The sequence below is a fragment of the Nyctereutes procyonoides genome, unplaced genomic scaffold (assembly GCF_905146905.1).
Source record: "Nyctereutes procyonoides isolate TBG_1078 unplaced genomic scaffold, NYPRO_anot_genome, whole genome shotgun sequence".
NCBI classification, from domain to species: domain Eukaryota; kingdom Metazoa; phylum Chordata; class Mammalia; order Carnivora; family Canidae; genus Nyctereutes; species Nyctereutes procyonoides.
In genome coordinates, this window is record NW_026575043.1 from 50,008,842 (window position 1) to 50,022,876 (window position 14,035).

The 14,035-nt window shown below is 48.4% G+C and overlaps 1 protein-coding gene across 1 annotated transcript in view; it reads left to right on the forward strand.

Moving 5' to 3' along the window:
• The window catches only part of KSR2 (kinase suppressor of ras 2), a 399,224-nt gene that overhangs the window by 298,182 nt on the left and 87,007 nt on the right, over positions 1 to 14,035 (forward strand). The window contains exons 6-7 of the mRNA XM_055323016.1: positions 1,522 to 1,591; positions 4,693 to 4,776. Coding sequence (XP_055178991.1) covers positions 1,522 to 1,591; positions 4,693 to 4,776 — 154 coding nt within the window. The remainder of the gene's footprint in view (positions 1 to 1,521; positions 1,592 to 4,692; positions 4,777 to 14,035) is intronic.

Sequence of the window (14,035 nt, forward strand, 5' to 3'; positions counted from 1 at the left end):
AGTGAAGGTGGGGGCTGGTGCTCAGCATCTGCGGAAGAAGTCCCAGAACTCAGTCAGAGGTGGAGTGATAGCAGAAGTCCCTGGGATTTAGCCTCAGGCATGAAAGGAAAGACCAGATGGAGCCAGGCATCCTGAATGAAATCTGTGTGATTTTTTTTGTTTCTTCTTCATTCCCATTCATCCATCAGCCTATCTATCTATCTATCTATCTATCTATCTATCTATCTATCATCTATAGATACATACTTCTACCCACCCACCAGTTCATCCATCCATCCATCCATCCATCCATCCACCCACCTACCATTCCATCCAACCACCTACACACCCATCCATCTACCTATTCATCTGTCTTTCCACCTACATATCCAATCACTTGTCCACCCAATTATCGAAATATTCATCCATCCATCCACCTACCAATCCATGTATCCATTCATCCACCCATCCATCCATTCATTCATCCAACCACCCACCTACCCATCTGACCATCCACCCACCTATCTAAACATTCATCCACCCATCCCTCTATCCACTCACTTACCAATCCATCTACTCATCCATCTATCCACCCACCCTTCCTTTCACTCCTCAATCCATCCACTTGTTTCTTTATTTTTTTTAGAGAGAAGTGGGGAGAGGAGCAGAAGAAAAGGGGAGAGAGAAACTTATGCAGGCTCCACATCTGGCATGGAGCCTGACTCAGGGCTCGATCTCACAACTCTGAGATCATGACCTAAGCCAAAATCAAGAATTGGACAAATCAAGAATCTTGACCAACTGAACCACCCACCCCTCCATCCACTTATTTTAATGAGTTTAGATGGTACATAGTTGGACATAGTTACTGACAATATACAGAGAGTGATATCAGATTTCTATATAGAGTGTGCTTTTAAAATAAATGTATTTAAACAAAGAGTTAACTAAAAATAGGAAGTAAATAATTTTATGGAGTGTACGGGACACGACAACTTGGAAAGTGGTCCGTGCATGATTGGTGTTTGGAGTCTACCTCGTTAGAACTTTGCACACAAGGGCGTATGCTCAAGGGGCTCTCAAATCTAGATTCACAGCTGCTATGCAGCCTCCAAGGTGTATGACCTTGCAGCAATGACTTCCTCTCTCCAAGCCTCAGTTTCATTGTCTGGAGGGTGGGGATGCTAACAAACCCTTTCTTTGGGGTTGTTTGGAGGATGTAATGAGCTAAAGCATGTGAGTCACTTACCGCATGCCAGGCACACATTAAGCACTCCATAAATGGAAACAATGCTCATTTTTATGCCTTCCACAGCTGGCTTCTTTCAAGGCACTCCCTGGCTGCCCTGCCCAGGGGAACTTGCTTGAGTCCAAGGAACACATGTTAAACCAATGTTCCATTTAGCTTTGGTTTAGCAAGTGATGGTAGTGGTCACTGACGCTGGTGAGCCTCCCTCTTCCTTCCAGAGGGCTTGGCTGGAGCCTGCCCCATCCTCTGACCCTCTGTGTAATCGGCTCTTCTCCTCTCTTCTGCCCCTGCAGACACACTGTCCGTGCCGCGCTGGTCCCCACAGATCCCTCGCAGAGACCTCGGCAACTCCATCAAGCACAGGTAGGCTGGATGCCTGTGGGCACTGGTGCCCACCTCTGGCACAGTGAAGGCTGGCATCTCTGGCTGCCAGAGTGGGCAAAGGCTGGGCAGATATTTTGCTCTAGCTCCTGTGTCACCATGCCCCTCTCTCCTCTGCCAACTGAAACCTCATCAAGGCATCTTATTAACCTGGCCCTTATAAAATTAGCACATAATGGTTAAAAACCAGGGCTTTGGAGTCTGTCTTGTCTTCCAGTCCCAGCTAGCAAAGTGTTGCAACCTTATTGAAGTTACTTAACCTCTCTGAGGTTCAGTATTCTCATTAGATAATTCTGCCTACGTATGGGGTGTCATGAGGATCAAATGCGATAATATACATAATGTGCTAAGCAAAGGGCACAAAATAATCATTCAGTAAATGGTATCATTGTCAAGACAAATGCTTTACATCCTAATTTTGGGCCTCCCTACTTAGAAAGCAAGATTGCATACTGAACTCAGAGACGCTCGCTCTCTGTGGAACGTAGGTCAGCCCAGAGCTCCAGCCCTGATGGGTCTGTGGAAATAATCTCACCTGGGGTACACCTGTCCTTTCTGGAAGAAGACTTGTATCTACTAGACATCCCTTATAAGAAGTTCTTTAACTTTCCAGATTTAACTTTCTACATTTTATGTCATTATCTTCACAGTCTCCTCACAAACTTAGTGGGGTAAGTAGCACAGGTGTGGTCATGTCCAGGTGATAGTTAGGGAAACTGAGGCCCTGCACGATTTAAATGACAGGCCTACAGTCTAACTGACCTCAGTCCTCTGTGTTCTTTGGACACTGCTGCTCAGAGTTTTCTTTGTACTGAGGCCTCTGGGAACTAGTGGACGGGGCTGTTTACTCATTCATGGATTCTTTGAGCTAGTATTCGCGGAGAATTTCTGTGCCTGGGCAGCAGCACGGTACAAGACGTAGGGCCTGTGCCCTTGGGGAGCTTGCGGGTCCGGTGGAGGGTTAGGCGGCTAACAGCCCATGACAGTCCATGGGATCGAGGCTGCAAGGCTGGGGACAGTATCAGGGGCAGACACATCGCCACAGGGTGGGGGGCTGGGGGGCGAGGCCCGAATGAGCACACTCTCCCGGAATTGCACCTCCTCAACAGTTTTGGAAGAAACATGTTGACAGGATAGTTGTTAGGACTCAAATGAAGAACCAGTGGAGGAAGCAGTGAGAAACATGAGATAGACGCCTCGATGGTCAGCAGGGAGATGCAGGCAGATGCAGGGAGATGCAGGGAGATGCAGGGAGAAAGGCATCACAAAGAAGGGCCTTTTCTGTCGGCTTCCCCACTGCCCTCCCTCAGTTCCCTACTTGAATCCATCCCACCTCGGGATTGGCCACACCCCTGGCTCAGCTCCTCCCCCGGGTTGGCCACACCCCTAACTCGGCTCCACCCTTAGATGGCCTCACCCCTGAACCCCTGATCTGCTCCTCTGGGTTGGCCACACCCCTGGCTCGGCTCCACCCCTGGATTGAAGCTGCCCCCCCCCCTTGCCTTCTGGCTCAGCCTCATCCCCCAGCTCTAGCAACCTACTGTTAGATCTGGTGTCACCTCAGATTCAAACACTGATTCCCAGGGGAAAGATGATGATCTTGGGCATCAGGAATGTCTTCTTAGAGGAGCCGGGACTTGGAATGACCTGTTACTCTTTAGTCTCACCCTGTTTCTCCCCAGGGCTCCATGCCAGAAGGGGGAAACCTAGACTCAGCCAGTCTTGGTAAAGAAATTAAAATCCCATTCCATCCATTGTCCTTAGAGTCCCCTCAGCCAGAGCTCAGAAGGAGAGAGCGCTGATCCCAGAGATAGGAGAGGACTGGAAAGGAAAGAGAACACCTTGCTACGAGGCTCACGCTGCCTGCCCTCCATCCCCACGCTGCTGGCTGGGGGGTGAACACAAGCCTATTCTGTTCATTCCTAAGGGCTGCCAAGTCCCACAAGGTAGACCCTGCCAAACTCGCTGGCCCCGTGGAAGGGGCAGAAAAAGGCTGGACCACCCCCCAGTCCAGGACTGGAGGGGGTTTCCTTAGCCACAAGAGTCTCTGTTCTGAATATTGCAATTTGGCTTCGGTATGCAGGTTTGGGCTGCAGCTCATTTCACTTGGAGGGTGACTGACCCAAATCAAGCAAGTTGGTAGAGCACAGGGATGCAAACTTGCCCTCCGAATTCTCAAGCACCAACTTACATAATCACTTCTGATTTTCATTTTGACACTTGGAGGCAGTCGAGATTAGATACAACTCCAGCTGAAGGTGGCAAAAATTGAAAATGAAAATTAACTCTGACCCGGCAACCTTCAATACTTTTCTGTGGCCTGGCCCCGCTGCCGCCTGGTATCTCTTGGGGGAAGAAAGCACCCCAGCAGCTGCAGGATCCCCGGGAAGTTAATCTAAGGCACCTCTGTTCCTGTGGGTGCCTGGTTCCTAGCTGTGTATCGGAGGCCTCCAAACTGCCTTATGTTTGCAGCAAGTCGTGCTGGTGGCAGAGGAGGATGAGCTCACCATCTGCAAGGGCTTTCACTTTCGGGACTCTGCTTCTCAGGTTTGCAGCCTGAGATCTTCTGGGAGAGGCCCTTGTCAAAGCTCCCCAGGTGATGTGCTGGGCAGTGAGGGGCAATGGGTCTCCCAGACTCTTGAGAGGCTCCACCTTGCTTGTGGTTCTCTGAGGACATTCTAGCTCCATCCATCACTCTGTCCCAGAACTGAACTTGACCTATAGCCAGCCACCAGGCAAGACTTGCTGAACTAATGAAGGACTGTCACAAATGTCCAGGTAACAATATAGTCACAACCCCACTGGGTGAGTGCTGAGTATGCACCAGGCACTGTGTGAGGCTCTTGACATTCCTGGCCCATTGGTCCTCCCAGCAACCTGTGAGATTGGCTATCATCTTCACTTTACAGATAGGGAGACTGAGGCTCGAGTGGTCTAAACAAATTGATGAAGTCACCCATCTCAGAAGCAGCATGACTAGAATCCAGGGCCTGTGTGCTTACCCTTTAAGCAGCTCATCCTTCCAGAGAGCAGCTCGGTCACCACCACCTTGCCCTTGAATGTTTTCTATCTCTTTTCCACAGGTTTTCCACCAAGTACTGGATGTCTCAGACATGCACAGTCTGTGGGAAAGGAATGCTTTTTGGCCTCAAGTGTAAAAATTGCAAGTAAGTGGCTGTACCTGGAAGCATGTTTTCACAGTACCTGGTGTCAGCGAGAGCCATGCTGGGCTTTGAAATAGTTTACCGGAGTTTGGTGTCTTGACTTTCAGGAGGATTGCTTGCTCCATTTTTCAGAACTGTGTCTTGAGTGAACCTCTACCCTTGGCCATGGGGTCAAGGAGAATAATTCTGAATAAGAACCAGAGCTGATGGAAGGTGCTGGAAATAACACTGCTGATGCCCAGTGGATGTTCCTAGCATCTAAGATTAGGGGTTGGCATACTTTTTGTCTAATTGACCAAGATAGTGAATACTTTAGGCTTTGTGGAGCTGAGGATCTCTGTTACAACTACTCAACTCTGCCAAGTGACCATAAAGCAACCAAAGACAATATATAAACAAATGGGTGTGACAAATTTCTTTATTCCAAAAGCATCTTATTTGCAAAAATATCCTGCGGGCTGGCTTTGGCTCCTCAGCTATAGTTTGCCAATTCCTGAGTTAGAGTTTGTGAAGTTGTTTCCCCTCTGAGGGGGTATTTGATTCTCCCCATCTTACAGATGTGAGAGCTGAGTCTTGGCAAGGATCAGCCACCTGCCTGAGGTCACAGCCCTGACCCCTAACTCCTCTTCCTTCCGTAGCGGCATGTTGGCCTCCAGTTCTGGTTTAGAAGTCTCGACCACACAAACCTCCCCCACTTTCACCCCCCCGTGCCAGGTCATGGCTGGCAAAAGGCAGGGCGGTAGGAGAGAAAATTGTGATGTCCAACGTGGGCTCTGGAGTCAGAATAAAATGGGTTCACACCTTGGCTCTGTTCCTTTCTGGCTGTGACCTAGGGCAAGTCACCTCACATTTCTGTTCTGCATTTTTTGTTTTATCTGCACGAAAGGAATTATCATCATCCCTGGTGGATTTGGTAGTAAGCACCCAGTAAATCAGTACTCCAGGACACAGCACGGTGCCAGGCACGGAGTTCTGGCCTCTGTCAGAGGTCTCAAATGCCTTTCTGCCTGGCCTCTCTCTCTCCTTCCATAAACATGTGTGAAATATCTCTCTAGTCCAAATCCTATAAGATTGTCAATAACATTTAACTGTTTCTAAGGGTGACAAATGGAAATGCCTCTGTCTGCTTTATAGGAGCCATTTAGTTTAAAAGAATGTAGGAATTGTTCTTTCCTTGTCCAGCCTAGGCTGGCAAACTCCTGTTTGGGCTCCTTCCAGCCTCTCCACGTCCCTGCCCCTTGATACAGGGGGAACAGCAGTGGTGGCGGGCGCCCACTCCCCCCCACCCCCAGCCTGGGTGTCTCACCTGAGGCATGGAGGTGAGGCTGAGCTCCCTTCCCTCCTGGAGTCGCGGAGGATTCATTAGTTCCAACCCTAAAGAGCCATAGGCTCCCAGGCAGAAGAGGAGGTGGGGAAAAAGGACCAAGCATTACTGTTTAGAGACCGGCATCCTCACCTTGGTCTCCCACTGACCCTGGCTCTCAGGTGAGCCCTCAGCATGGTGACCCCTGGTCTTTCTGACTCGGAGAGGCACAAAGCCAGGTCCTCCGGTCCATCTTGAGGGATGTCTGATAGCCCCCCCCCCCACCAGCAGTTCTGGGGGTCTGCCTCGTCCACGTGTAGTCACACCGTGTTCTGAGAAGCTGCAGCTCTCACATCCTCACACCTGCCGAGTGGAGGCTTTGAAGTCAGGTAATTAGGTGACAGGGACGCAGCCAGGAGTCAGTGAGGCTGAACACCTTCTGAGCCGTTTTAATTTTCAGCCCTAGAGGCAGAACTCATGAGGCGGCCTTTGCTCCTGCTCTCTGTTCTAGAAGTAATGAACAAAGACTCAGACCCTGCCAGTGGTTGGGGGAGGAGGCTGGGGAAGGGATGGGGACCGGGGCGAGAAGCGCAGGGCAGGGTTCGGAAGCAGCCAGAACCGAGTGTGAGGCCCAGCTCCACTGCTGCATTCTCTGTATGAGCTTGAGCCAGTGACTTCTCAGTCATCTCGGCACTCAGTTTTCTGATCTGCAAAGTGGGTGTGATGCTGGCATCCTCCACAGGACCGTTGGAAGGAGCCGATGAAATGTTCTTGCCCCAGATGACAATGTTCTGCCGAAGAACATTCTTCCTCACTCCATCTGGCGCAGAAATGGCTCCTGGTGTGTAAGAAGCAGAATTCAAGCCATGGTTGGATTGCACTGTTGATCTCACCAGTTTGCTCAGATGGTAGAGAAGCTCCCAGAACAGTGAAAGCGGAGTCTGTATTGCTCTGAAGGTCCGGCATGCTTCTGGTTTTTTGACACTCGTGTGACTACAATTTTGTGCTTTTGTAGCTACAACTGAGCTTAGAGTTTTCTCCAGGACATAATTAGCGTGCTTTACTGCTATCACCAGCTGAAGTGTGGATTCACTCTTCCATGAACCAGATCCTGCATTTTTTACATGAATTATGCCTTTTACTTTTACTTTTTTTAAGGATTTTATTTATTTACTTGAGAGAGAGAGCAAGCGAGAGAGGGAGCACAAGCATGGGGAGGGGCAGAGGCAGAGGGAGAAGCAGAGTCTCCACTGAGCAGGGAGCCCAGATGTAGGGCTCGATCCCAGGACTGCAGGGTTGTGACCTGAGCCAAAGGCAGACGCTTAACCGACTGAGCCACCAGGTGCCCCTGAACTGTCTTTTATATGTGTTTTCAAACATTGGCAAGATTTTGGACATACTAATGGGCTGGCAGGTGGGTGGGGGACAGAAATAGGTAACACACAGAGGCCATTGTCAAGGAGCTTAGGGGAAGACACACAGAGAGAGAATGAATTTCGGTGGAACCGAAGCGCTTGCATGAAGAGCCGTGACAGTAACATTGCAGAGAGGTAGTACCAAGAGTGCAGAGGCAGCTTTTCAGAAAAAAATGGGCAGAACAGTTTGTTCATTTACTCGGCTGTCTATTGAGCACCGACTCTGTGCCAGGCACTGTTCTGGGCAGAAGCGAAATCACAGTGACTAACCCACACGAGGCCCCTGCCCTCATGGAACTCACAGGCCAGGGGAGGGGAGCGACAGGAAACCAACCCGTGAAATAGATCATTGGTTCAGAGGATGCTAAGTGCTAAGCAAAAGAACAAAGCAGGGAAGGGAGAGAGGAAGGGCCAGGGGAAGGGCTAGGATTTTAATTAAAGGGCTCAGGGAAGTCCTCATGCTTGAATGGGAACTTAGGAAAAGTAGTGGTCTGTGACACAGGTCATTTCCTGTCGTCCCAAAGCATCCCAGAGGCATGAGTTTGAATTTGAATCTGCCCTAAAGGCAATGGCTTTTTTTTTTTTTTTTTTTTTTAAACCTAGAGCATTGCTGGTTCTGTTAATGCCAGAAACTCCCTGGGTGAAAAGGATTGGCTTGAACCCATGGACTCCACGTGTGGTCCCCTGAACCAGCAGCATCAGCTTCACTTGGGAGCTGGTTAGAAATGTAGACTCTCAGACTCTGCCCACACCTGCTGTATCAGAATCTGCATTTTAAGATTGTCCTGGTGATTTTTGTACACAGTAAGGTTTGAGGAGCATTTCTCTGAGTGATCTCCAAATTCCCCTTTAGAGCTGATTTTCTTTCTCTAGATCAGGGGTCTCAAACTCGAATATGCATCAGAATCCCCTGGAAGGTTTGTTAACACACAGATTCCTGGGCCTGCCCTGGAGTCCCTCATGCAGCAGGTTTGGGGTGGAGCCCAGAATTTGTTGGCTGGTAAGTTACCTGGTGACGCTGATGCTACTGGTCGTAGGATCACATTTTGAGAACCACTGCTCTACATAAAAGTAGTAATTTGACAAAATCAAACTTTATTTTCCAGCCTGACATTTCAGCATGTGTGGTTTGTTTTTTGGATTTTTGTTGTTTTGTTTGTTTGTTTGTTTGTTTGTTTTTTATTGGTTTTTATTTTTAGATTTTTTGTTTGGTTTTGGTTTTGGTTTTTTATAGAGTGCTCAATCTTTGCTAAACTATTTTTTAGGCTTTTATATTATTACATCTCTTGGCCTCCTTCTGTAAACTTGAGTCTTGTTCATCATTATCTCTGCAGTACATTCATCTAGTAAATATTTGTGTGATAAATCAAAAAGATAAGGCATGATTGGAACCCAGAATTGTAGGTCAGACACACACACACACACACACACACACACACCCCTACATCTGAATCCTGACTCTGCCACTAACATCTGTGTGACCACTTCTGAACACCATTTCTTCTTCTGTCAAAAGAGAAAAAAATATCTACTCCACTAGATTGTTAAAAAACAAAAAACCAAAACCAAAACCACATACAAACAAATAAAAAAACCCTGAGTGAGGTAAAATAAGGTAAAATGCTCAGCCCAGTACCTGGCACATTATGAGGACATCATACACGAAAGCTAATATTGTTACTAACTTTATGGATTAATTTTGGGGTACCCCCCCCAGGAAGCCAGGATACTCACAAACGACTAACCCCCTTTCCTCCTGCTTCGTCTTAATGGCCACTTCCTCCGGAATTATCATCAGCTGTCTTGTTGGCGTTCTGAATAGAGAGATTAGCGAACTAATAGGAAATTATGCTCAGAAAGCAATTTGCAGTTATCTAAATTGAGGACTTTTCATCTAATAGGTTCATGAGCGCGGAATGGAGTTTCGTTCTAAGTGGTCGGATGTCAGCACAATCCACGTATTGTCTGATGACTGTGGATTCAGCTGCAGGAGGATGCTGATGGATTTCCCAGCTCTTAAGCATGTGTTATCTGCATCTTTCCTCCTTTTTGGGGTCTTTCCACAGGTTTCTGCAAAGCTGAGGTTTGGGTCCCTGGAAACCTGTCCACTCCTATTTTAAGATTTTATTTATTCATTCATGAGAGAGAGAGAGAGAGAGAGGCAGAGACACAGGCAGAGGGAGAAGCAGACTTCACGCAGGGAGCCTGACGCGAGACTCAATCCCGGGTCTCCAGGATCACGCCCTGGGCTGAAGGCAGCACTAAACCTCTGAGCCACCCGCGCTGCCCTCTATCTGAGTTTCTTGCAGGAAAGTTGCACGGTGGTAAATTCAGGTGGCTTATGCTCTAGGAAACAAGAGTTTGAACCAAAGTCCCCCCCCCCCCCCTTTTTTAAACTGCAGGGACTGGGTGTGGAAGGGAGGGAATGTCTTTCAAAACTGCCAGTGGGGAAGCATCTGAATTGTTGGTCTCTCATGCATCCCCCTCCACCCACTCTCTTTTTAGAGTGTGCTGTGGTTCTGGTCAGGTCAGCATCCCGCTGGCTGAGTGTCTGCCCTGGGGGAGGTTCTGTGCTACCTCTTTGGGGTGTGAGGGTGAGAGAGTCACAGTTGCTGTCCTCCAGATACTCAGAGTCACTGCCAGTGATGTAAAGCTTAAACTTGTCCTGTCTGAGCCCCTCCCAAGACTTCCTGGCCCAGTCACTGGGGATAGGGCCTAGAAACTCGCATTTTTAAGAAACCTCCCAGAGCATTCGGATTTGCACTGAAGCATAAGTAAGGAGCATGCATCTGGAAGGAGAGATGAACCAGGTAAGTAATTATTACCATAGGGGGAGGTGCCCAGGCTGCCTCTGGCTGGGAGAGATGCACATCAGGGGAGGCTGTCCCGGAGGCCTCTGAAGTCTTGAGGGAGGAGTGGGAATTAGCTCAGTGGAGCAGAGGAAAGGATGTTCTGGGTGAAGACAGGGCATGGGCAAAGCTTGGGTCAGGACTTAGAGGGACTTGAGGATATTTTGCCGTTGTTGGTACCAGGCAGGGCCTGGGATCCGGAGAATACCTGTTCTGCTTTGCAGCCACAGTACCAAGCCCTGCCGCTCTGACTTGTGGCTCCAGGCTTGGGTAGGGACCACTCACTCCCATCCAGCCTCATTCCTTGGACTCTGGAGCTGTCATCTTGCTGGAGGGAGTCGCTTGCCAAGGATAAGGCCTTGGGGAGGACAGTGTTGGTCAGGGTGGCCTTTTCTCCTGGCAGTAGAGTGGGAGGCAGAAGCCAGGAGTCTTGATGTTCTTCAGGTCACTTGCTCTTACAGCCTGAGATGGGAAGGGTTTGGGTGTCAGAATGCCTTGCAGATGCTAAGACTCATTTTTCTCTAAGACCAGGGAGGAGGACTTACTCCTCCACTTCGAAGACAGGATGATGAAGTTAGTGGCCACAGAGCACAGCCTTCCCCCATCCATATATGTCTTGATGTCCTGCTTATATTCCCAAGTGACCTCATTTACCAGTTGCTGTGGGTGCCGCTGCCAACAGCTTGTACCTGAGACCTCCCCTGGAGGTTTGTCCTTGGGTGATTGCAGCTGCCTTGCCCCTACGTGCCTGGAGGAAGCCTCCCCCTCTCCTCCCCCACTAGTTCAGAGTCAGGCACTAACTGGGGCAGGAGTACAGAAGGCCAGCTTGCTTGCTCAGGGCAGATGCCATCAGTGGTGCAGTTCACAGTCCAGAGCCTTGGAGGGATCAGACTGAGACTCATCACTTGAAGCCACATCTTTGCTTAGCTTCTCCATTTCCTATCCTGCTCCCTGCACAATGGAGTTCTCTTGGAGAACTCCCTCCATATATCACTCACTAGAACATACATCTCAGGATCTGCTTCTGGGGAACCCAGCTCTGTTGCTTTATGCTAAAACAACAGCAGGATCCGGACCCTGGGGCCAGAGAGAGCTGAGTTTGGGTCCTGCCTGGCTTTGCCACTTCCCAGCTGTGTGATTCTGGGGAAGTTTCCAAACCTCTCTGAAGCAAAATGAGGCTGAACCATTCATTTGATGTATTAAGACATATGAGTGCATCAGTCACATTAATGGCTCAGGGATTCCCTCAAATCAGAATCTTTAAATAAGTTGTTCAGCATTTATTTACTGTAGAAACTGATATCCTGTTAATGCAAAGTAGGAAGAGAAACCTACTTGCTAAATCACCTCCATGGGTTGAAGTTCTGGAAAATTTAGCACATTCCCTCCTTTCCTGTAATGCTTGTTCCCCATTCATCTTTTGGGATTTTCTGAATCATCTAGCTTCTTGGGAGACATGTTTAAGCATTTATACCAGGGTTTCTTGACTTTGGCACTATTGAAATTTGGGGCCAGATAATTCTTTGTCTAGGTGGCCGTTCTGGGCATTGCAGGACCCCAGATGCCAGGAGCACCCTCAAAACACATGCACACAGACACACACTCCATCCCCAGTTGTGACAACCAAAACTGCCTCCAGACATTGCCAGATCTTCCCAGGGGGCGCATGGTTGCCCTTGGTAGAGAACGGCTGGTTTATATAACAGATCAGTCATTGCCAACCAGTGGGACTGTGGTATACATTATTCAGTTCTAGAGTGCCAGCGTTAGGGTGCCACTACTAAAATATTCAACAGAGTGATCAAACATCTCAGTTTGCCTGAGACTTTCCGGTGTTTAGCGCTGAAAGTCCCACGTCCCAGGTGACCCGTGTTGGTTGGGGTCAGATCTATGCATGTAGGAACGTTTCATACTCCACTTCTGTAGGAGTGAGGCCCATAATTATTTACTTGGAAATGTAAAGAATGAGCTTGGAAAACTGAGTTAACCAGCACAAATTTTCCAGTTTATCCCAGTGCTTGCATGTCCTTTATACACATCCTGTCTCCTACCTTCAGTAGCCTGGCCACTGGACATGCTTGCACTTAGGTCTTTTTTTTTTTTTTTTAAGATTTTATTTATCCATTCATGAGACACAGAGAGAGAGAGAGAGAGAGAGAGAGAGAGGCAGAGACACAGGCAGAAGGGAGAAGCAGGCTCCATGCAGAGGGCCTGATGTGGGATTTGATCCCGGGACTCCAGGATCACGCTCAGGGCCGAAGGTGGCGCTAAACCGCAGAGCCACCCAGGGATCCCCCAGGACTTAGGTCTTTTTATGTAAGCTGTCACTTTAATAATTTTCATTTGAGTGAGCCTTGCACTCTTTTGTCCAGCTTTGCTCTATTGTTGGATCTTTTCCTTTGGATTTTCTGTGCTTCTTGGTTCCTTCCTTTCTTGCCCTATATATATTCTCCTCACCTGTGTTTCTGCATCAAAATGCAGTGTTTTATCTGAAAATTTCCTGGTTTTGTACAGTGACTCCAACCACAGGTGATGAGCTAGCTAGAGGTGTGAAGTAAGCCATGGTTGGTTTGAGCCAGTGGGTGCACTAATTTTCCCAACCCAGGAAAACCTGGAGAGATGATCAGCACTGGTGTCACAGCTGCTGCAAAGCTCCTGGAAGCTTCAGGAATTTGTATAACACACAGGATATTGGCAGGATATAATTATGAGCATGCATTTCAGGGATCACCAGCTTAAAGCCTGAACTACTTTTCCATTAATAGAAACATTTCTCTTTTTGCAACAATCATAATGGGAATATGTGGTACCTTATGTGAGTGTTGCTGGACATTTTGCCAAACACCTTTCATGCTTGATCTCATATAATCCTTGCAACAACTGTGGAAGGTAGGGTCTGTTCGCCCCCATTTTACAGATGAGGAAATAGAGGCATTCAGGAGTAAATCCCACATCTCCCAGTGGGTAGATTTCCTCATCAAACAACTGGTCTCTCTGATTCAAGATCTGAGACTCTTAACCACTTTACATGGGTAAAGGGCCAGCTACACAGTCCACCAGCAACAAATGCTAGCCCTCACTCCGCTTCTCCTTGAATTAAACAGGCAGAATGGAAGATGAGGATCTGATCTCAACCTGCCTCTGGACCAGAGCAGTCATCTTTCCCTCCTCCTTCCCCCAGCCTACTACCCTGGCCCAATTTCTTGAATTGAGAGAGGGCAAACTGGTTTTTGTGTTTTGCTGAGTGCCTCCAGGCCCTGGGAGCCAAGAAGACTCTGTGGTCACTCTGTCCTCTCTTGGGAGGTACAAGGGGGACATCTCCAGCTAAGAAATGCACAGCTGTCCTGCAGTATATCCCCTTATGGAGAGAAGTGCCGAGTTTTCCTGATCATTGTTCATTATTTTGCTGGAGCTTATTAACATATAACCATATGTTAACACATACAAATCATATGTTATATGTAAACACTCCCCACTCCCCACTGACCCTGTTTGTGTTGTTGGATTGTTTTTTTCTCTTGAACCCAGACATGGGCCAAAGAGCTCAGCCTCACTGAGTTGTCAGCAGGGAGGGAAAGAAACGTTTGATATTTGATATCCTCCACTGACAGCATATGGGGGCATTTCTAGAAGCCTTGGCTCAAAGGAGAGACCACAGGGAAACCAAGATGAGACGAAACTGCTCAGTTGGGATA